At 37.1% G+C, this 24,064-nt stretch overlaps 2 protein-coding genes across 3 annotated transcripts; both read right to left on the bottom strand.

Moving 5' to 3' along the window:
• Positions 1 to 273: 273 nt before the first annotated feature.
• LOC122080173 (RCC1 and BTB domain-containing protein 2-like) lies at positions 274 to 3,846 on the bottom strand. Of its 2 annotated transcripts, none has more exons than XM_042647079.1 (4): positions 3,624 to 3,846; positions 3,054 to 3,324; positions 461 to 654; positions 274 to 378 (listed from the first exon to the last, which is right to left on the bottom strand). In XM_042647079.1, the coding sequence occupies exons 2-4, from the start codon at positions 3,304 to 3,306 to the stop codon at positions 289 to 291; spliced, it is 537 nt and encodes a 178-aa protein (XP_042503013.1). In that variant the 5' UTR covers positions 3,307 to 3,324; positions 3,624 to 3,846; the 3' UTR covers positions 274 to 288. The 2 variants fall into 2 exon arrangements, with proteins under 2 accessions (XP_042503013.1, XP_042503014.1); XM_042647080.1 differs by having other exon boundaries at positions 3,054 to 3,319.
• A 3,193-nt stretch (positions 3,847 to 7,039) lies between these two features.
• LOC122079106 (AUGMIN subunit 5-like) lies at positions 7,040 to 21,644 on the bottom strand. The gene is given in 11 exon segments (XM_042645357.1): positions 7,040 to 7,607; positions 7,937 to 8,069; positions 8,926 to 9,121; positions 11,668 to 11,742; positions 11,745 to 11,826; positions 12,506 to 12,688; positions 14,471 to 14,680; positions 15,871 to 16,047; positions 18,243 to 18,384; positions 19,878 to 20,408; positions 20,632 to 21,644. Coding segments are annotated over 11 exon segments (2,409 nt in total). The 5' UTR covers positions 21,174 to 21,644; the 3' UTR covers positions 7,040 to 7,469.
• Positions 21,645 to 24,064: the final 2,420 nt, after the last annotated feature.

The raw sequence follows: 24,064 nt of genomic DNA, 5'->3' as shown, positions 1-24,064 counted from the left end.
CCCAACACATACATAACCCGACCCAAGGCTTATTTCCAATAAAATAAACTAACTAAGTGACTTATCTGCATCATTAGCACTACATTATGATATCTTCCAACGTTCCAAATCTAGAATGATTGCCCTTTAATCATACTCAAGCTCTTAATGCTACAACTAGTTTCTTATGCATACAAAAGGAAAACTGTCATAAAGCTGAAATCAACTTGTGGCTGTGAATCATGCATATATGGGATGTCTCCCACGTTGCTCCATAGATGAGTCAAAGGTATCCATAGAAGCCTAAGATTATAAAAGATGAATATTAAAAAGAAGCATCATATAATGTACCGTGTTTGGAGTAAAGGCTCCCCAATATAAACATGGATAGTTTGAGCCCTGAAAATAGAAAAAGGTCAAAGCTTAATAAGAGGTTATATCATTAGAAGAGACAATAAGCTCAAAACCCATATAGAAATACCTGATTTTTCCCCCACACCCAAAGTCTACTGGTTGAGATAGTCCCATCATTTTCACAAGGTTCTGCAATTGCAGCTGTACAATGTGCTCCACAAGATACAGATTTCACAAATTCTGTCTGCAATAATTGTACCTTTTGCGGATGTTTTCTACCTTCTTCAGTTCCATCCCCCAGCTGACCAAAGTCGTTTGCCCCTAAGTGCAATGAAATAGGTAAATAATCAGCTCCACTGTATAAAGCATGAACAAATACGTATGATGCAAAGGAAATGTAACCATCTGCAGAAGAGGATGGTAATATCACAATTATCAACCCCCAACAAATTTTGTCGAAGTACCTTCATCGATAGAAATTTTTTTGTCTAAAACATAGCTAATTGTGAATAATGCAAAAAGAACAAACCCTAACTCTATATAAAAAGTAGGTCAGTAGTGTGGGATAGGAAAACAAGTAAGGTTACAGCAATCGATTGTAACCAGGTTGGTAAGTAAAATGACAATTCTATTTTCAGACAATCTACAGGTGGATACCCGTGGACCGGTCCAAACCCATCTGGGTATCCAGAGGCAGATGAACCCGATCCAATTTGGGTCTTTGGCTAGTAGGATCTTTTAGTATTTTAATTTATTTCTATTTTGGAATATTGTAATCTTTTATTTCAAGTAGGATATCTAGGATTTAGAGTAGGACATAGAGTTGTTTTCCATGTTTCCTTTTTTTAACTTGTCTCTTTTAGGATTTGTTTCCATATTAGTCTTTTTTATTTTCCTATTTATATGCTTGTAACAGCACAAGAGTTTCCATCTCGGACTGACCTGAACCTGTGTAAGCGGTATCACAATGACCCCAGGGACTAGTCGGGTCAAAGATCCGGACACCCTGGGTATAAAAAAAAATAAAAAAAAACCAACATATTGGATAGAATATAAGATGAATTGAGTTTGGTTTGAGTGTGTGCATGCGTTGCTTGGCAGCCCCTTGGCTGTGTTGGTAATCCCCCCCTCTTTTCTCTTGTGCGATTCCTCTCCCCCCTGTAACTCTGAGACATCTCAGGATTCTTTCCCCTTTCCCTACCAGCCCTCCACCATGTTCACATCACACTTTTGCAGTTCAGTTCACCCTCTTTCTACTCTAGTACAATTTCTCACTTATCTACAAGAGAAGGGTGAGAAGTTTTATTCTGAACAAATAATCAAGAAAAAAAAAATCGAAAACAATTTTTCAAGCGCCAATCTTCTGAGAGGGACTCAAAACATGAAGCAAGCCTCAAGAAATGTGAGGTACATGAACACACATTGGTAGGTAAGCTTTAGAGATACACACCTTGAAGTGAGCTTGTCGTACGGATTGCATAATATACAATGCTCCCTAGCATTGAACTGGTTATAGCATCAGATTCATGTAAATGAAAGCACATCAATCTAGTGTCCATCGTTGAAATTTGGCTCCAACAAATTGGATGACTTGTTGTAAAGTAATATCAGGTTGAAACAAATACAAAATAGAAACTTTCAAACTAATACCTAAAATGGTGTAACTAACTCAAAAACTAGCTACATGGTAACCAAAATTTTCAACTAATACCAGAAATTGTGTTACTACTGATCTCCTTGCTTCCATTAAGGGAGATTTGGATCATAAGGTTTATTACAGATGTAAGTGAGTTAATTTTGGTTTTGTCTTTGATCTCTGATGAATGCTTGCTTGGTGTCCTTATTCTTCTTTTCAGGCATGTCTAAAGGAGGAGGATAGTGGCTGTCTTTTTATGTATTTTTCTTTTCTTTTCCTTAATACAATACATTTACCTCTCAAGAAAAGAAAAAAAATTTCAACTAAACTACTTTGATTTATGTGGATAAGTATGCCATAGGAAATATTTTACTTTCTTAGATCTTTGTGAATGTGAATGCCATAGGTACTGTTTGACTTCACTTTCAACTTCTATAAGATAAGTTGTTATTTTTTGTTATGTTCTAGATCCTTCTCCTTAAAATATTTACATAAAAAAATTTAGAACAATTTGCATCCAACCAGAAGCAACCTACGCAACACGGATCAAATCAACATTTGTAATACTCATGACTTTACTTCCCTACAATGCTATGTTACTTGCACCTTTTTTTATTGCTAAAAGAAATTTGATTGATAAGGAGGAACACAGAAGATCCTCAGAAAAGGAGGGGAAAATGCCTATAAGCAGAACTACATGAAAATGTTTGCTCAATATGATCATATTTCCCAATATCACAAGCTTTCAAGGCCACCTGTATGCTGGCAGGGAGTAGTTCTCAAAAGCCCCTCGATTCCTAGCTGGATTAATTGTTCCATTATTTTCATCTGAATGGATGATGAAGCAACAACATGTAACATATATCAACCAAAGAGAAAATACACAACTAAACAAATTAGAAGACTCATAATTAAGCGGCAACTCCTTCACAATCCACCTGGAATATACAAGAATTTCAACTCATTCTCCAACGAAAAGAAAAAACCAGATAGATAAAATGAAACAACAATTAGAATAGGAGAGGAGAAAGGAGAAACCAAAAAAAAAAAAAGTCAACTCCTTTCCAGAGTGAAGAGAATATACCCCAAGTGAAAAGTGAACCGTCAGAGGCCACAGCCGCAGTATGCTCACGACCACAGGCAATATCCAACCAGCGAGAATTGAATCCTGCCGGGCACCCAAAAAGCTCGGGAGGCAAACTCTTTGGGATCCTCAACTGGGATTCTTTATCCTTTCTACCCGTTTGCCCACGTTGGTTATAACCCCAAACATAAATCGCACTCTTGGTCGCAAGTTGGACAGGTCGTGAATCGCCCAAAACATCATGAATCTCCATTTTCCACTACAAGCTTCACTAATAACAAAAATAAATAAAAATCCAAATAATTCCAAGTTTAAGGCATATAACAAACAGAGATCTATTATATTTAGTACCCATGAATGCTTCATAAGAAACAACAACACCAGAAAGCAAAAATTAAGAGTTACAAAACCCTAGAAAGTATGAGAAAATAAATGGAGAATCTATGTTAGTAGGTTAATTACACAATCGATCAAGGAATTGGAAGAGCAATTCTCGAAAGCCAAAGAAAAAGTTAAACGGAGAAGATGAAATTATTATTACATTAAAAACGTTGAATGAAGAATACTTACCTGAAACTGAAATGCGAAATTGCAGGCAGATGTCGAAGAATCGTAGAATTTGGGAGAAAATTGTCTGAAACTGAATTCTGATAAGTTGATGCCGAGAAATAAGGTCGTCGTGATATTGGATGGCTTGACTTGTTGATTTGCTGCTGCTCCGAAAACTTGGCGAGGGTGTGGGGTATATCACTGACCTTTTTTGCCCCACCCGTAGGGATGAATCCAGCCACTTTTCTAGGATTCGTCATATAATAATTAAATATTTCACTATATTCTATTGAATAAGAAACCCTTTTTTTCTACCCAAAAAACAAAAGAAACCCCTTTTTTTTTTTAAGTAGAAAGAACCCATGTGTCAAAAACATTTTTTTTTCATTTTTTGCACTACAACCGTGGGAAATTTTATATAAGAACCTCATCGGACAAAACAAAAAAAAAAAAAAAGAATCTTTAAAAATCGGATGGCTAAGACGATACCATTTAGATCCATCCGACTTTTAGAATCATGATGAGGGTGTTTTTCTGTTTTACAGTGAAATAGAACCATGAGGGTAATTTTGAAATATATTAGACATAAAAGTATGGACTATGAACACAAGCATTATCAGATCTACTAATATGATGAAAAGGGCAAAAGTCTATACATGTCAAAGACAGTCTTTTAACATCTAAGAGTATAGGGTGCACCTCAACGTGAGAGGGCAAAGACAAATTCCATTATGCAAAAACTAGAATTTGGTAATCAAAGTGGATAGAGACCCTCTTCAAACCGTGCCCAATACCAATCTTCAAACCCATCCCAATGGCCATAGCTTCCCCAATCATGACAGAAGTGAGAAACACATGACCTCTAGCCACTATAAAGATATCCCCCAGTCATCCAGGATAAGAGATCCTAAGCCCATTGCTTTTGGTTGGGGGTTGGGGTTGGGGTTGGGGCTGGGGGGAGAGGGGTTGAAGCATCATAAAATATATGATACGTAAAGGAAAAAGATGTAAATTTTCTTCTTTTTCAGAAAAGTATCTTCTTTTTTTTTTTTTTTTTGGTTTCCTTACATTTCAAAAAAAGCACATACTAGTAATCAATCCAAATCAATCAAGTATCGATCTCAATTAATATCAATACCAATACAATCAATGCAACATCGATACTTAGAACCAAGGGACATGCTCAACAGTCTCACAAGTGTTAGGAATCAACAGCGCAGCAAAACGAAAAAAGAGATCACACACACACAAAATCCAAATCAATCAGGTATTGATCTCAATCAATATCAATATCAATACAATCAATCAAACATCGATACTTAGAACCATGGGACATGCTCAATAGTCTCACAAGTGTTAGGAATTAACAGCGCAGCAGAACGAAAAAAAATATTGACCATAACAAGATAACCACTATATATTTAACCCTTACAAGATAACCCCTATATATTTCCTCGGTAAACAACTTCCAAAATGCTTTGAGACCAGGCTTCACCATAACAAGAAGCAGATCCACAACAAGACCATAAATTTAAATCAACAATTTTCCTATATCGAAGGTTGGCAAGAACATCAACAGCATTTAAGCATGCATTTCAGATAAAGCTCTGGATAAGGCTTTCTTTGGTTTGATTTCTATTGTATTTATTTGACTTATTTCTATTTTTACAAATGTTTGGTATAATTTATAGCACTTATTTCTATTTATGATAAATTAGAATAAATCACAAATTACTCTCAAATTATTTGTGATTTGTGGAACAAATCATTTATGTTGATTTTTATGTTACCTTAAATGAACACATGTGCTAAACTACTCAAAATCAAATATAAATAAGTAACTTCAGTGTATTTTATATTTTTTCAATAACAATTTTCAAATCCTATCATCTTTCTCGCTCGAAGCTCAAATATAAAGGTGAAATCTAAAACCCATTTTTTCATTATATAATATATTTTATAAATAGTAAACAAATGATTACTATTTGTGATCCATAATTCATTGTCACCAATCATTTTTAAAAAATAATTAATAAATACAAATAAAAATCATAACAAAAAAAAAACTAAGATAGCCTTCTTTCTCCCTATAATAGTCTTGGTCACCATTACACGTGATAAAAGTACCCATCGTAAACCATCCACTCATAGTTGCATCAAATACTTGTCCTAAGCCAATTATGTCTTTTGTTTCTTTCCAAGTCACGACATTCACCAAACCGGGCAAACTAAAGTGTTGTCGCTGACCGGGCCCACTCTTACCATCATTTAACTAGAGAAATATTGGAGAGGAGCCGAACTCGCGATGAACTCGCGATAAACCTCCCTTCCAACCCAAGGTCCAAGGGTTGAAATCGTTTGTAATTTCAATCTCGTATAATTTCGTGAAATATCATCTTTAGTGGTAATATATATATTAATATCAATACAATGATCCAGATCTGATACAATTAATAAAACCTTAATTCAGTAAAGAGACATTGAAATCAGATATAGACCATTGCATTGGTATCAATACACATATCACCCTCCGAATGTGATATTTCATAAAATTATACGGAATTGCAGACCAATTTTTTCCAAGGTCCAGCCGCCCAAGAAAGTAATGGTTAAAAGCAACTCCTCTTCTTAGCTTCATTGAGGTAGGGGTCTATGCTCTTTACCAAATTCCATTTCGTTTCTTTGGCATAACAATGGCGAATGAGTCAACAATTGAGGTGCTCTCAGAGAAGCTCAAAGATAATTTCCCTTTCTTAGAGAACCTGCAGAGGCTCCTGTCACGTAAAATAAACGAAACACTCGACCTAGTTTGCTTCACTGTAACGAGATTGAAGGACTCCCATCCTCTGTTGAAGAAATTCGTGGGTTTCACAGACCGAAGGGTGACTGAAGCCCTCCCTCATGTGAAGAGCTTTATGGATTTCTCTGCAGAAAAGATCAAAGAACATCCTTACGTATTCGGACTAGTGGTTTTGATTGTTTTGTGGAAAGCTCCTCCGAGGAAGATGATGAAGGCCCCCGGAAGAGACTACTCGATGGCCAGAGAAGATTTCGAGATAAGCCCTAGATCTTACTTTATGGATCTGAGGGGGAAGAAGAGACCCAGAAGATGTTTAACAGGAAGGGTTTACAAGAATATGAAAAGACATCCTTACTTCGTTGGATTAGTTGTTATGATCGTTTGGTGGATCACCGCCCGGAAAGATGGGAAAACCCCTGAGAAGAGATTGCCGATTCTAAGGAACGATTTTGATTTCTGAGTCTTTAGGATCTGTACCTGTTTTTGTTTGTCTAGTTTGCCAGACTTGTTCATCTGTCAATCTTATTGTAGATCTTCTCCTCTTAGTCTCTTATAGTCCTGTTTTGGTTTTCATATAAATTGTTTTCAGTTATGGGTCACCTTTTCAATTTTTCAATCAATCAAGACAGTATCAAGATTAAAGAACACAGAACCCAAACAAGGATATTTCTATAGATTTGATCAGCTTAAAAGACAATATTATTAACAAGAAACCCATCACACACACACTAACTATGCTATATTGCTATGGTACAAAGTACAAATTTCTCCAGGGGAGAAAGAACAATATTATAGTGGAGAGTGGAGAGGCAAAGGAGAAAGAATGAGGTTAGCCACTATATTGAACTAATGGAGACCCCAATCCCTTTGACTCAATTCAATGAGCCTTACCTCAACTACTTGGGATCAGCCACACCAACACAAGTGTAACTAATGCAAATGCCTTTGGTGCAAGATTTCCCCACGTGTATCCTGGGATGCCTGATTGCATCAAACTAGTCTCTCAGGAACTTAATCTTCTAACTTGCCATGGAAATGGACGAAACGCGTGGCAAGTAAGAAATGCTTTAGAGGCATAAGAGCTCCTTGTCATAAAAGGCCATCTGAAGATGTTTAACACGATTGAGCCAAGCAGACACATTTTGACCATCAACTGTTACCCAATCAACCACGGTAGCGGCTGGTTGCTCCCACCACTCATCTACCTGCACAAAGTCCTCACAGTAAAAAAAGTTAGAAATTATACATCCAATTCTGAAACTTGTTCAACACACCAGACTACTTAGTGGAGCAGTAAGAGGACAAGTTATAATTTACAAAGACTGCGCCATTGGTGAAGCCTGATCTTAATTTAATAGCGGTGTTATTGGTTTTTCTATATTGTAATGAGACAAAACACTATATATAAGGTTGATCTCGTAAAGAGATGTACGGGCTACATAATTCATCTCAAGTGAATCACGTAAATCTGCGTAATCTATGTATGTGTGTGATTCCAATTAAATGTTTGTTTTCCATAAGCATTTTTACTTACCAGACCCCTCACGCGTTTGCAGTCTTCTAGACAATTCTGAGCATTTAAAACAGCTGTCTTAAGTTCAGGCAGCCATTTCTCCATAATGCTATTCTCTTGCTCAGCAGCCAAGTTCAGACAGTAAGTTGTCGTCCTGCATATTGGCCATCAGACCATTTTGTTAGTAAACCAGGAACTGCTCTCTCTAATACGTGAGTCACTTGGCAAATAAATTGTGATCAAGAAATCTTTCCCTTGGCAGTCCAATTGGGTTGTCTACTTCATCTTGGACTTGTGATGAGGGGTAAGAAAACAAAACCAAACACCTCTGAGGGCCAATATTACAATGGAAAATTCCAAAAGTGTTTGGCCATATAGCGAAGTGAAGCATAACATGTCATGAATCTAGAGGATTCCTAATCAAGTAAGGAATACAGAAATTGAATAGATCACATAATAGGCTATGTTTGATTGCAAAGGAAATTTAAAGGGAAAGGAAGTGAAATTTTTAAACTCAAAAAAGGAACTTCTTGAGTCCTTGTAATCATTACCCATGTGATCCCATGTGATTGTATAAACTACTTAAATTTTTTACCATAGTTAGCAATGATACATTTTACATGTAATTTTTATTTTACATTTTATAGCAAAGGCTTTGGGATGTAAAGTAAAGTTAAATTTATTAACCATTTATGGAATGATTTGGAGTTAATGATAATCACATGGGTCATGATTATGAAGATTTCATTTTTTCAAGTATGAAAAATTCCCTTCCCTTCAATTCCCCTTGCAACCAAATGGAGCCATAGTGAAAATATCAAGGTGAACCAATAGGGAAACCCATATTGTGTTTAAGGGGAAACTCCTTCGCCTAATTTACGAGCAGATATAATTGCCGCCATTGGAAAACTCGAAATGAACACAAGAGTTTCCTCTTTGCAATTGAGATGTACACAGTCATCAACCACAGCATCAGTTCAGGACTAACACCAAGGCAGTGATTATTTTACCTTTCATATTCTTGCTGTGCCCTACATGCGTGGTTTAACAATGTATGGCCACTATCAACAAGTTCCCTGCGTCTTTGTACCAAATTAATTGCCTTGGACAGTTCGTCAAGCACACTGGCTTCAGAACCCCGGAGCTTCAAACAGTATTCTAGGGACTCCAAAACTGAAGCAAATCCAGCATCGGAACCTTCCAAACCTAATAATTACATCAAGAGTATTAATAAACTAAATAGAAGTGCATTAAAATTTAAAAGAAAAGACATAAAGAAGTTCATGAGAAATAGTTCTTAAAATAATTCAGAGACTCCTCAACAAATTATAGTAAATGTAAAGCTCTTGTAAGAGAATTCATAGATCGACAAGTCAAAAAGATTTCCTAGATTTGAGATACAGACAGGTGCCTTTATATCTTTATATCAGGTGAAAATAGCTAAAACGAGAGAAAAGAACAATAGCGATTTCGACCATGTGAGTCGTATTAAAAGCAATAATGGTAGAGTGCTAGAAAGAGATGAGGGCATTATGAAGAGATTGGAAATTTATTTTAAAGTCTTACTATATGGAGACTTTCCGAGCATGAGTGACCAAGAAGACTGCATTACAATTCAAGACACCACATGCCACAGATATATACGAAAGGTCAGAGTGGCTGAAGCTAAAAAAGTCTTAAGAATGCTGAAAGTAGGCAAGATATCAGGCCCTGATGAGGTCCCAATAGAAATATGGAAAAACTAAGGCTTATGTGGGGCAACTAGGTTAACCAATCTTTTTAACAAGATTATGAGCACAAGAAGAATGCCAGATGATTGGAGGAGAAACACTGTAATTCCAATCTACAAAAATAAAGGTGATATTCAGAGCTGCAATAGCTACAGAGATATAAAAATAATGAATCATACTATGAAATTGTGGGAGAAGGTTATTGAAGCCCACCTGAGAATAGAAACCATTATCTTGGAGAATCAATTTGGTTTTATATCAGATTGATCCACAACATAAGCTATTTACATACTCAGGAGGCTCATGGAAAAATTTAGATATTGCAAGAAGAACCTCCATATGATCATTATTGACTTAGAAAAAGAATATGAATCATATGACAGAGTCCTTAGAGATCTAATTGGCACATACTCGAGAAGATAAGGGTGTTGAGTAAATATATGGATATAATTAAAAATATGTATGAGGATTCAATGTCTAGTGTGAGAACTGTGGGAGGTCAAAACTGTGAATTCCCGATGACAATTGGGGTACATTAAGAATCATCTTTAAACCTTTATTTGTTCATACTCATCATTGATGATGTAAACGGGAGCACCAAGACCATAAGTAAAGAAGGTGACATAGAGTTGAAGTTATGGAAATCAACATTTAAATTAAGAGGTTTTAAGATAAGTAGAATTGAGACGGAGTATATGATGTGTAACTTTAGTCACACTACAATGGATAACGAAATGGTAAAAATTGAGGAGAGAGTTACCACAAAGTGATCATTTTCGACATCTCGGGTCAACCATAAGTAAAGAAGGCGACATAAAGGATAATGTCTTACAAAGAATTAAAGTGGGATGAGTGAAGTGCATCCGGAGTATTGTGTGACCGACACATTCCTTTAAATCTTAAACGAATATTCTATAGGACTGTTAACTATAGTATATCCGTCTATGATGTATGGGGCAGAATACTGGGCAATTAAGAAGTGTCGTATAGATAAACTATTGAAGTTTCATATAGATAAACTATTGAAGTTTCATATAGATTAACTATTTGTAGCAGAGATGAGGATGTTGAGATAGATGTACGGCAAAACTAGGAAGTATAAAGTAAAGAATGACCATATTAGAGATGATTTGGGAGTCGCCCCGATTGATGATAAGCTCCGAGAAAGTCCTTTGAAGTGGCATGGCCATGTTCAACAGAGGTCTTGAGATGCACTAGTAAGGAGGAGTGATCCGATTTATATTAAAGGATCTAAAAGAGCTAGATGCAAGCCTAAAATGACCATAGGAGAAGTGGTGAGGAAAGACGTGCATAGTTTAGGTCTTGCCCCAAGTATGATATCGAATAGAGCTAATTGGAGAGATAGGATCCATGTAGCCGACCCCATTTAGGTGGGATTTTTCTGCGCTGTTGTTGTGTTCCTCTCCTTTACTTTCCTTTTACTCTTACTTTTCTTTTTGGCTTTGAACTTATCCATGTAACCGACCCCATTTAGTTGGGATAAGACTGAGTTGTTCGTTTGCTGTTGTTCTGTTGTATCTCCAATTCACAAACTCAGATTTTGAGAAGGATGTGCCACATTTATGGGCACCTGAGAAACTCTGCACTCAGGGTACACACATCTAAGTATCACTGTTGTTGGTCATTCCAAGGGATTTAAATGAAGTAGGCATCCCTATGAAACTACAAATGCAGAGAGTTTAAAGCTCTTAGTCCTGCCCTCAACAGAGACATGAGTATAACTTAAAGAAACCTAAAGAAATTTAGTCTTTTCCATGCAACTTGTGCTTTAAAATTGACATGTTGAATGAGCTGCATTCAACATTCTCATACTTACAGTACAAACACAATACATAAAAAAATTCCTCCTACATAAAGGCAATGGATATTTTTCTCATTAAAATGAGGTAAGCAGTATGCTATAAATTTATAAAAATTACTTCAAATGCAGCAAGAAGATAGCCACATCAAAGTACACTTCATCAATAATAGGCAAACTCCTAAAGTAAGGCTGAAACTCACCTGCATGATGTTGAAGGGCAGCAGAGATGCGGCAGATAGATGGAATTGCTGATGGATCACCAGTACCAGCTCTAGAGTCAATAAAGCAGCATTTTTTTCTGCAATGGCAACTGCTTCAGGTGCTGTAGATCCACTAGCACCCACGGACTCCAAGAGAGCCTGATTAAGAATAATATAACTGATAAGTGCCTCAATGGCATGCAACAACTATTTAAAATATATATATATATATATATATATTAGTTGTCCAGTTTATCAATTTAATTATTAATCCCAATACATATAAGCAGACTTGAGGGCGTATTCAAGAAGGAATAAAGGCCACAAACAGGCCAATACTTTGTCCCAACAACTCAAGTCATAACCAGCCCACAACATGTCATGACTGAAGTCTTAGACTCTTAGTCAGGCCCATATGTGGCCCATGTGCTGATTATTATTTAAGCCCATAAGAGGGCACCTTTATGTGGATATCGACCCACTTGGTTGGAGGATAATTTTGGTGGATATCATGGGCCCATGTGGCCTCCACATGGTGTTGCTACAAGTAAGTTAGTTACTAATTTATTTTGGTTTCCATTATGTTCAGTTTCCATCTATTTAGTACTCTTAGTATAGTAATAGAAAGTAAGGGTCTCCCTTTTGTTTTTAAAACATGCACCATCCATTTCATTTTTTAGCCATTCATGAAATGTTTGACCTTTTTTGGCCGCCCCATTTAATTTCTAAGTGCCATCCCAAACAAAGCTTTTTTGCCATTTCTGTTTCAACTAACTACGGACCAGACTAGCTAGGTCAATCAGAAATGTAATTACACAAAATTCATACCATTACCAACCTGTGGAGTTGATGGCAGCATGTAAAGGCTATTGTCCGGACTTTGATAGAAGGCATACACTTTTTCAATAAAATCCTTTGTACTGTTTGCTATCTCTACAACAACTGAGCAAGCTGGGATAATGGTGCTTGATGCATACTCCCATGCAGCTAATGATTGCTGATTCCAGAAGGCAGCAGCATCCTACAGGGGTACAATGACATCAAAATATGAATTTCTTTAATTCCAAAAGAATCCTGTCATGCAGTGCATTTTCATTGACAGTAAAAGAATGTAAAAGAACTAAGCAAATTGGAATAACTGTAAAAGTTCTTGTAAGGTTCATTTAGCATATCCACGCTTGACAACACATTTTTGGGAGAAACATGCCAGACTTTATAGGAAAGCACCAGCAAATTTACAATACGCAATTGAAAGTATAACTAGATATGAACAGGTATCTCTCTATATTATCAACCAAGGAGGAAAAATGAATACTTAATACAAACAGATGGCAAGATTAAAATCCAGAAAACAGAAAACAGCCTTTACATGAGGATTAATCTCAGGCCTCAAACTAGCAGTCAATAGATAATTGTCAGAACCTCAACTACCAAATTTGAGTGAAAATTAAGCAAGTCTAAAGAGAGATATAACATAATAGATGGGTGAAGAAAACAGGATATCCGCCCAAGTCTAGAAACAAGGGAAAAGAACAATATATGAGAAAGTGTGTTCACATCTTGAAGAAAAGAAGTAGAAGATCTGAGCTTACTCTGTCACCAGTCACACAAGCAAAGAACAGCTACAATTAAAAAAAAGTCAAAGTCTATTCAATAACTCCGCTGAATCAATAAACTCTCAAAACGGGACTCTAATCCAACTATTGAAGTGTTCTAATCTAACTCTAAACTCTTCTGACTTGTAACCTAAGAAACAACTACTAGTACTATTAATTTTGTGTACAGACTTAAGATCGCAAATATTGGCTTATAAGTTAAACCCCTTACAATGTTACCCATGAAAATAAAAGGCCTAACCTATAATATTAACCAGCCCACAGCTTATTTCAGCCCATTCTACTGCTGGACTATTGCCAGTCCCTTGTGGGCCATCAATACTTGTGACTAGCCCTCCATAGTGGATCATATTGATCCAACCAGCTCAAAGCTTCAGCTACTGCATCATCCTTTGACTTGGTGTTTGTTATGCAGCCCCTTGACTAGAATATCAGATTAGTAAGAACAAATAACTGATTATTAGAAATTTACTTTTCCCTTGAAACCTAAGGAGCCAAATCGAACATAATGGTTGTCAACAAACATGTAAGGACCTCAAAGGCAGAGAGGCCCACATCATGGATTGACAATATGGATGATAGCTTACTGGGCAGAATCACAAAATTAAGACTGCATAACATGAAATTAAGTGGTCAACCACTTCATGGATTGACATATGCATGATAACTCTACCAAACAAAATCACCAAATAAATCCTGCATGACATGAAATTTAGTGATAGCTTAACTTTCAAAGGTTTTGATTAAACAAAAAAAGTCACTGTGTCTAGGTGAACCAACGCATTGGAGGGGCCTAAATGCAAGGTGACACCAACACTGCATCCAAAGCACTCGCCTAGGCGACCAAGGCGTCAACACCTTGACAACTATGAACAAAAGTAACTGACAATTTTAGCTATGCTTCAGGTTCCTCCTCCACATGAGTTTAATAGATACTGTATAAACATGAGATTTCAGAAAATAGGGGGGAAGCACATAAGCATCACCAATAGATATAGAGGTTGCCAAGTACCAGGATTTACCAGGTTGCTTAAGAAATTTAGCAATTCATATCAGAAAGTCATTCATGAGAAATCCCTACCCATGATGGTCAGCCAGGTTAGGTGACTTTTGGACTAGGTAAATGCAGGAGTACCAATGATGAAACTACCAGATTGAAAAAAGACATCAAAACCATGCAATTTTACCACGTTAGCCCTCAGTAGAGCAGTATAGATGGATTCTAGCTCTGATCTGCGAGCATCGAACTCATCAATTTTTTTCCACTTCTTCCTCAAAGAATCTTCAGCCTCATTCCATTCTGCACACAATTTATTCAAGCGTTGTACTTCAGATGTCAACATATTTAAACTAGCCCTCAATCCAGCTGCCTCCCTCTCTTTGGCCCAAACCTCCAACTGCAAGAGGAAATTGAGGATCAATATGCTGGAATTTTTTTTTTTTTTCTGTAAACCATTGTGTCAAGAAATTTAAATGTTCACAAAACCTACAAAAGAAAAAAACATGAGACCAGGAAGAGAAAATCATGAAGTTTAAAATAATTATTCTTTTCAGTTCTTAATAAGCTCTATTTCTTCATTTTCATAATAATATTCATTTCAATAGTAATTTAATTAAATAAAAGTTCACGTTTATCTGTTAAAAGATAGTATATGAGTGATTGGGCAAAGGTTAATCTAAATAAAATATTAATAAGATTGGTACCAGGCCAGTGATCCTGTGAATTCCTTCTCTCTTATACTTCTTCATTCAATTATAGTATTCAAAAATCAACAAAAGTTAAAAGGAAAAATGACAATCCTATGGCACTGGGTCTGTCTAACAGGGCATTCAACCAATGGACGCTCCCATTCTTCAGTGTGGAGGTAGATATTAAATAAGAACTCAACCACAAAATGAGTTAAGGTAGCTCTGTTCCTTAGAGGGCGGACCTCGGCGCAACAGTAAGGTTGCTCCATTGTGACGTAGTGCCCGTGAGTTTGATTCGGGAAACAGCCTCTTCACAAAGCGAGGGTAAGGTTGTGTGCATTATGACCCTTCCTAGACTTTGCAGTGGCGGGATCCTCGTGTACTAGGTAAGTTTTTTTTTTTAACTACAAAATGAGAACATAAATCCAACCAAAAATTCCATAGAACTACAAAATGAAAGCATATTAACAGGCCCCAAAATTCAATAGAACCCAAGTACCATAGAGGCATAGAGACAGGCACATAAGTTGGTCTAAAGAGATGCAGTTATGGGCAATGGACTTTAAAAAACCCAAAATAAAGGAACATACATACAGTTAATATAATAATTAATATATTCATATTCATATCCAATATAGATACTATTTAAATTCAAATGGCAGAAACCCATATAAATGATTCAACACAGATGTGTGCATGCATTACATACCAGAGACATGAAGTGCCAAATATAACAAACCCAAAATACAGGTACACACAAAGTTCATTTTATATATTATGAGATTAAAAATGGTCGCATTATTTGGATAAATGAACTTCCCAGTGCAACCAGGCCATAATTAGATCAAATGAAACAAAAACTACCTGAAGCAAACTGTCACCATTGTAAAATGCATACCTCAAACTGCCTGGGACTTGCCACACTTTGTGATGTTCCTTGAGCTGCAGCTGCATGAGTTAAACCTGCATCATTGCTTCCATGCAAACATTTTATGAACTTTTGACACAAGTTCCGAGCCTCTGCAGCTTTGTTGAGTGCATCTTCGGTAGCCACAAACTGTTGGACATGTGCTTTCTGTAAGAAAGAAGCAGTACCACATATTATTCAAACCCTCACACAATGATAAACAACATGGGAACCAAAAGGCAAATTGATCCTCTATGAGAATAAAGAGCTTAATCCCACCCCCCCCCCCCAAAAAAAAGAAAAGAGAAAGAAAGAAAGCTAACAATAAAATATATAGCACAAAGCAACTACCTAAACTAACTGAATATCACTCTTAAATTAAGGAAAATCTCTAATTGATGCATGGTTTTAAGTATCGGTACGTATCGTACCATATCGGCCGATACGTATCTGTATCGGCCCTTACCGATATGATACACACTGATACGATATGATACACACCGATATGTACCGATACTCTATGAAAAAATAAAATCGCATGAAATGTACGTTTTGATATGTATCGGTATGTATCGACCGATACATATTGATACGGTACGATACATACTGATACAGTGCACTACAATCACATAATGGCCAAGTTGGGTCATTTTTCAGAAAAACATGATTTTTTGAGGGGTTTTTGTTCCAAAGTTGCTGTCAGCCAAATTTCTCTCTAACTAAAGTGGAAATCAAGGTTGGGAACAAGGATTTTACATTTATGGGACAATTACAAACCTTGAATTCTTAGTGTGATACCTTCAATTTAGTGTTTATGCATAATACATGTTATCAATAGCTTTTTTTAACAAATTTTTTATGCAAAAGTGTATAAAAAAGTATTTCTTATCCATTTATGTGTGTATCTTTAGCGTATCTCCAATACGATACGATACCCTCCGATATGTATCTTAATTTTGGCCGACTGATATGCCGACCTATACCGATACTTTAATCCTTGACTTGATGGCCTAGTCAGGATAAGCTTACCTTTGAAAGCCAGCATTTTGAGCCATGCAGAGGCTAGTATTAGCAAACAAACTGTTGGTGGGTTCTACACAGCACACCTCATTGATTAGCTATGTGCTCGATTTGGTTCCCATCCCACCTCAGAGTCCCAGCATATATTGGGGTTTCACCCTCGCCTTTTCACTGCATGGCTGAAACTGCTAAACTAGAGTTTTATAACAGATGCATGTAACAACCAGCTTTAAAAACTTTATATCTCAATGTGGGGAAATCGATTAGGGCTGAAACTTACGAAGTCAAAAGATAATGGCATAATGTTGTGGACAATGTGTCCATCATATTTTTGCACCAAAACTGCCTCATGGTCAATATTTGGACAGTCAATACATGCTTCTCTTGATGGGATGTCAAGGAAATCGTCTCTTTATATTATTAAAAACAGTAGAAAGATTCAAAATATATACAAAAGAATGACAGATAAGTATTCGATGGAAAAGTTATAGAGATCGTCCCACAAGAGGAAATTTACAAAGAACTTCATGTATATCTTATCTTAAAAACTTAAAAGCATATAAATAGACATACATGGCCTGTCACATACACTAATAGCACCCACCACAACAACCATTTCATGAGAACCTTACATGAACACACCCACACAGACACACTAGGCTAACTACGACACAACACACCACTCAAACACTTGCCACATTTCCCAACACACCCGTACAAAGGTCACACAGATAAATAGAAAAGGTGGGCTTATTTTATCGAAAATAAGCCCTGGGTTGGGTTCTATAATTGTTGGGCTTCTGGCCAAATGGTTTCTTATTATAATGGGCAACTTAAATGGGCCTAAATATGGGTAGGTAGGAATACAGGATTTACTTCATTAGTCCACTTTGAATGATTTATTTCATTAAATAATTGTTATTTTCTTATTTGTTAGGATAGATTTTTGTACGAACAGAACTCCTATTCTTACAATTGATATTGTTTTATCATGTGGAGCACCTATGAACCTTCCTATTGGATAGAGTTTTAATCATGTGGGATACCTATTGATGCAGTATTAGACCAGCTTAAAAGGAGAAAGAGCCAGCCAAACTAGCCTTCAAAGGATTCTAAAATTCCTATGCCCTATGTTATTTAGAACCCCATGAGGAGGGGTCACAACTAGAGTCGGTATTGACTCTTAACACCTCTTCGAGCCAAGACGGACTCTATACATCTACATGTTAGTTGTATATATACACATATTTGTAGGGCCCATTGTTGATCTCTACAATAGTTTCAGCTAGAAAAAAAGGAATGCTAGGATGTCTAAAAGCTGTAAAATTGCAAGAAAAAGAAACCTGTCGTTCAAGAAGCTGACTATGAGTCCCTCTTGTGGGGATGTCACTTCCCATCTTCCCATGATCATACAATTGGTATTGTAGAGCTGAATTGGCATCAGGAGAAGAAGCATCTGTCACTCTATTGTTCTCAAACTTATATCTGGAACATAAGATTAATCATGGTTAATTGATAATCCATTAGAAGTCATATTGAAAAGAAGCACCAAAAAAAAAAAAAAGATGACACAAAAAGTATCCAATAAAACCAACTCATGAATTCAAGATAAAAGGTGCAGCATGAATAAATTTCCGGGTGTGCAAATGTGTGCAGATGGGGATTTGTTGGTGTTGCGATGGTTGTATTGTATGCGTGGTAGGAGGAACTGTGGGGGTGTGTGTGAGAGAGAGAGAGTATAAATTGATAGTGTCATCCAAGAGAGCTTCATAAACAAGATTATGGCTAGATCCAGCTTGCATTGGTAATAAACCTTTCCTTTTTCATTTTTTAGAGGGGGGAGCTGGGAGTTTGGTAGGTTAAGTATACTGTCAATAAATAAAACTTAAAGCCACATATACAAATAAATTGGAAAGGAATGAGGACTTCATGAGATGGATGGTTAATTGCAGAGAATATGAAACCCCATTTCTCTCTCTCTCTCTCTCTCTCTCTCTCTCTCTCTCTCTTTTGGGTGAGGGTTGGATGTTAGAGTGTGGGAGATTATGTTGTCTAGAGAAAATCAAAATTTTATATGTAAATGAACATAAGTATGTGTGCACAGCCTCTCCTACGAAGCAGGGGGTAAGGCTGTGTACACAATGCCCCTCCCAGACCTCGCTGTAGCAAGAGCCTTGTGCACTAGGTATGACCTTTTTTATATATAAATAAAAATGGAAACAAATAAGGAATTCATAAGAGTGCAACTTTGATTATGAAATCAACTGATGCAACAAGGTTAATATTTCTGAGAAGCAATCTCAGAAAAAAATTGAGAAATCTTGCAGAACCCCTTGATGAATGAACAGAAGGTTCCACCTGGGACAGAAAAATAGAGATTACCGGAATAAAAAAGGATCAAGATTATATTATCTTTTCCATTTATCTATTAACATATATCTAATGTGCTCCAGCCGCATATAAAGGATGCCTGATTAATAAATCAGGAAATGAAGAAATTACCCTCTACATGAATCATAGTTCCACTCTATTGACCTGAAGCTGACCCAGTCTACCAAGGCTGTTTCTTTAACGGGCCTGAAGATTTAACTCATACAGCAGCAATCAATCAAACTGGACTGAAGACATATCCCATATATTATCATTCTACAGAGTTAGATTCAGAAAACCAGGGGAAGGGGGGGATTGCAGAAATCCCAGAAATGAATATCAAAAGTAGAAGCTAAAATGAATTAAGTTGTTAAGTCTAGGCAGCAATCAATCAAACTGGACTGAAGACATATCCCATCTATTATCATTCTACTGAGTTAGATTCAGAAAACCAGGGGAAGGAGGGGGGTTTGCAGAAATCGCAGAAATGAATATCAAAAGTAGAAGCTAAAATGAATTAAGTTGTTAAGTCTAGTGCGAACAATGTAAAGGGCTACACAGTCGCTCAATTTGTTAAACCAACAAAGAAAATCAGATAAATATGTTACCTTAAGAGTTCAGCATCAGCTCTGATATCAATCTTCTCTGTTTCTCTACTAATCAGAGTTTTCAGCTGTAAAGTGTAGGTAGTAATTGCCTGAAGCAATTGAGGAGGATTCTCAAGGCAGTTTAAAACAACAGCCTTAACATCATCAGGGATTTCCCCATCAAAATCAATGCTTAATTTGGCAACCTCTAACTGAGGGTTCAAATGAATGCCGCTTCCTTCATAAGCTGGGAAACCACTGCATATTTTTTCAATCGTATGAGCTGCAAGAGATTCACAGGCCTTCCGGACATCCCTTTCCCAAGTAGTTTCAATAAAAACATCATCCAACGATTTATTTCCCTTGACGGTGGAGTACAAGGCATCTTTGTTGCCGTTCACGTAGTGATCATCAGCAGCAGAGTTAACACTGGATCTCTGAGCATCTCTTGCTTGATTAATGTAGTATTGAAGACGTTTCTGATACTCTGCAAAAATTCTAGTAGCTTCATCACACTGTTGATCATAAGCCTCCAATATTACTTGTTTGTGCCTGCCAACCATGAAATCATGTACAACAAAAATGAATTCAAATACCCGGAAGCTTTAAACAATCCTGGTATATAAGCAAGAAGCATACTAGGATTGTTTAAAGGTTAAACAAAGTGTTTAGTTTCAGGATGAAACAATGTTCTCCATGAACAAAACCGAGTAGTAACCAACATTTTTATTTTAAAAATAATAATTAATTCGGGATTTTGAAGGAGCTATCTAACCTGCAATTCGACCTGTCATCATGCATCCTTTTGCGCTCGGCTTCCTCCCTAGAAACCTCCAGCATTCGTGCCCTCAAGTCCTTCCGCTGCCTCCGAACAATATGCCTCAATCTCTCCACCTCCTTCTCTGCCAATTCCCTCTCTCTCAGAGCAATCTCCCTACTTTCCGAAGAACTATCCGAACCCAACCCTCTATCAACCCCTAATTTCACCTTCTCCTTCTCCTTCCTCCTTCCCTTACTCCTCCCCTCTTCATTCCGTTTCCCCAAATCCACCAAACCACCATCACTGCTGCTGCTGCTGCCGTGAACAAGTATGTTCCGCCGAATTTTCTCCACTGTCTTCTCCGATTTAACTCTCTGCAACAAGAAATTCCACACGGGAACCATATTCCCACGGTAAATCTTCCGGACGGTATCAACGGAGGGCATCATTCCCTTGTTAGACGAGCAGTATGGACCTTGAGGACGATACCCCATTTCCTTCTGAAGCCATTCCAAGATGGCTTCAGGTTGCACACCAGAACTACTGGCGCTTTGCATTTAGTCGGAATTTAGTATTGTGAAATCAAAGGGTTCTAATTAATAGAATGTATAGAACTAGAAGCCCTAGATTAGAGATCTGAAGTGTGGGAATGGGATAAAAATAAAAAACGATCATCTCAAAGTCGAAGAATCGAAGTTCAGAAAAAAATCAGAGAGAAAAACGATGTTTTCTTCTGATAGGGAGATGTGGAGATGTGGAGAGGAAGAGAGTTGCAGGAAATTGCCATTTTTCGCCGGCGATGAAATCAGGGATATACGAAAACGACGACTTCCGGTACTGAACTACCGAACTACCAGACGATTTTGGCTTGAGTACCGTTTGTAGATGCAGGGGAAGGGGTTGGTTCTCTACTACAAGCAAGGTTCAAATCCGAGGGACCGCGCTGCTCCCGCCTTCTTGTTATTTATAACGGAAAATAAATAGAATGTGAAGAGAAGCGATTGGATCATTGGAAGTTGGGACATTGGTTCCCCAACCTTATCACACGAGGGAAGTGCAACTAAGGGCATTTATGGTATGGAAACCATTATTGCTGGGAATGCCTTTATACTTTTTCAATTTCTGAGTTGGGAGCTGTCTTCTTTGGGGGGAAGAAAGGTTGGGAACTGACTCTAGTAAGGTTTCTTTTGTTAGATTTATTGAGAGTGTTTTCTGTGTGATTGATGTTTTTCTTATCGGTTCGGTCCGGGTTTTATTGGCTAGGTTAGAACCGATTCGGTTTTGTGTTTTAGATACTCAAGTTACTTCAATTCGACTTGGTTCTGTTTCGATTCCAGTACAGTTCTAATATGTAGTTTTAATTTGATTTTTTTACCTTGGTTTTAATTTGGTTATGAAAACGGTTCCACTTTTGGACCATAACTGTGATGGACCAAATGCCATAATTAGCTTAAATTATGAACCTTATGGCCATTGCTAACTCCAAAATTGTTTTAGCATGTAAATATGTAATGATAAATTGCAAAAGACACTTACCACGTAAAAAATCTCTCTTAATGGTACTAGGGTTTTTTCATTTTTTTTTTTTGTTTTAAGAGCAATTTGGTTAGGTTTCGTTTCTAACCGATGGTTCTTACACCCTAAACCGAAACTGAGCCAAACCGAAGAGCTTACTTACATACTCAAACCAAATTTGAACCGAATAAATTTGGTTTGGTTTGATCCGATTAATTCGGCTTGATTTCAAATTCAGTATTTGGTTTCAGCTTGAAATTGACACCCTTATGCACATCCTCTCACATCCCGCCATACAATTTAGTTTTTCATCCTTATTGGTGGGAAGTTGCTCTCTCTTTCTCTCTCTAGAAAATATGTGAGGAGCTTTTTTAGGGAGAAATACTGCTTCTAAGTTGCATGGGCCTAGTGCCCAGACATAATAGGCTGCAAAATGATGACCTCACCCCTATGAAACATAAAAAAAAAAAAACTCCTTATTTATGCCCATGTGGCCCATATTTATTATTTTCAGAAAAGATAAAATACTATTAAGACAAGAAAAATAATACATTAAGAGAAAATAAGTGAAGAGTTGTTTTGCTTCAAATGGAGAAGACGAACCACCACTCCCCAGCGGCACCTCCTCATCAGGATCCCCTATTCTCGTCTCCCCTTGAGTCACCACTGTTTTCCCAAGCAATGCCTCATCCAATCACTCCTCCCTTCCCCCCTCCCCCCTCCCACCTCCCCCATCCCTCTCCCCTCTCCCCTCTCCCCTCTCCCCTCTCCCCTCTCTATGAAACCCCTGCCCCCACCATAGTTAGCAAATTCGGATTCGGAAATTATTCGAGTGGAGAATTATTCGGAATAATTCGGTTGATTAATTTAAGGATTCGGTCAAAAAAGCAGTCAAAAAAGCTTATTGAGTTTTTTTTGTTTTATTTTTTGGTTTTTTTTTTTAAATACTGTTTAAGTGGACCGAATAATTCGGTTTAATTCGGATTCGGTCCGAATTATTCGCGTTTTATATTTACTTTTGAAAAAATCGCGAATTTTACCGAATTTTATTTTTAATTCGGATTCGGTCAGAATTTTTGATAAAATTCAGAAAAATTCGGTTCAGCCGAATAATTCGCGAATTATTCGGCCGAATTGATAACACTGGCCCCCACCCCCACCCCCATGTGCAATCCCTATGCCAACCCCCATTGCCTTCATTGTCGCCATTCCTGCCAATCTAGCAGCTTCTAGCTTCATGATCCCAATGTTGAAATATGCATATCACATTATGTTTCCATTATGTTTTGATGATGACTAACCATGGTTAACTTCAAGAGGTAGTCGATTTGGCAAGGGGTCTTCGCCTCAGGAAACGTGTGGTTTTGAGTTCAACTCCTCTTACTTCTGTGGGGCCACTCATACAGGATTGTTTAGTAATCTTCGCTGCTTACAATGAAAGTTGAATAGTTCTCATTCAACCCTGATATGATTCAGTCTATACGATTATGGGATCAATATGGGCCCAAAGAAATTAATTAGGTCAAAGGCCTAGATTCCCGTCGTTAAAAAAAAAAAAAAAAAAAAAAAATGACTAACCATGATGTTTTTGGTAGTGTTAGTGTTAATGGGATTGATGAAAATTCCAATGAAAAACATTCATAATGCTAGGTAGTGACAACCAAGCGAGTGAACATAATTATCATCTAACATTTTTTTTTTTTTGGATTTGTTAACCAAGGTGCCGGCCAACTCACATGCACCTCTTGTCCACATCCACGACAAGCGGAATTAATAAACAATTAAACCCTAACATTGGTCTCGATTAATACTGATACGATATCAATACAAATCAGACCAATCGGATGGTTCATAACGAATACATTGATAAAATAGACATAGTTTCATTTTAAAACACGAACTTAAGATTCTGATTTTAAAAAAATAAAAAAAG

Source organism: Macadamia integrifolia, chromosome 5 (genome assembly GCF_013358625.1).
Source record: "Macadamia integrifolia cultivar HAES 741 chromosome 5, SCU_Mint_v3, whole genome shotgun sequence".
NCBI lineage: Eukaryota > Viridiplantae > Streptophyta > Magnoliopsida > Proteales > Proteaceae > Macadamia > Macadamia integrifolia.
Note: the sequence above shows the minus strand (reverse complement) of the source record. Positions and strands in the feature narration are given on the sequence as shown.

What these genes read in the sequence shown, in the direction of transcription:
- LOC122080173 (XM_042647079.1), bottom strand. Translation starts at nt 3,306, where the DNA reads ATGGAGATTCATGATGTTTTGGGCGATTCACGACCTGTCCAACTTGCG. An exon ending in CGGTTCACTTTTCACTTGGG is followed by an intron (nt 655 to 3,053) that starts GTATATTCTCTT and finishes CATTGCACTTAG; the next exon opens with GGGCAAACGACTTTGGTCAG. An exon ending in GGGTGTGGGGGAAAAATCAG is followed by an intron (nt 379 to 460) that starts GTATTTCTATAT and finishes TTCTATTTTCAG; the next exon opens with GGCTCAAACTATCCATGTTT.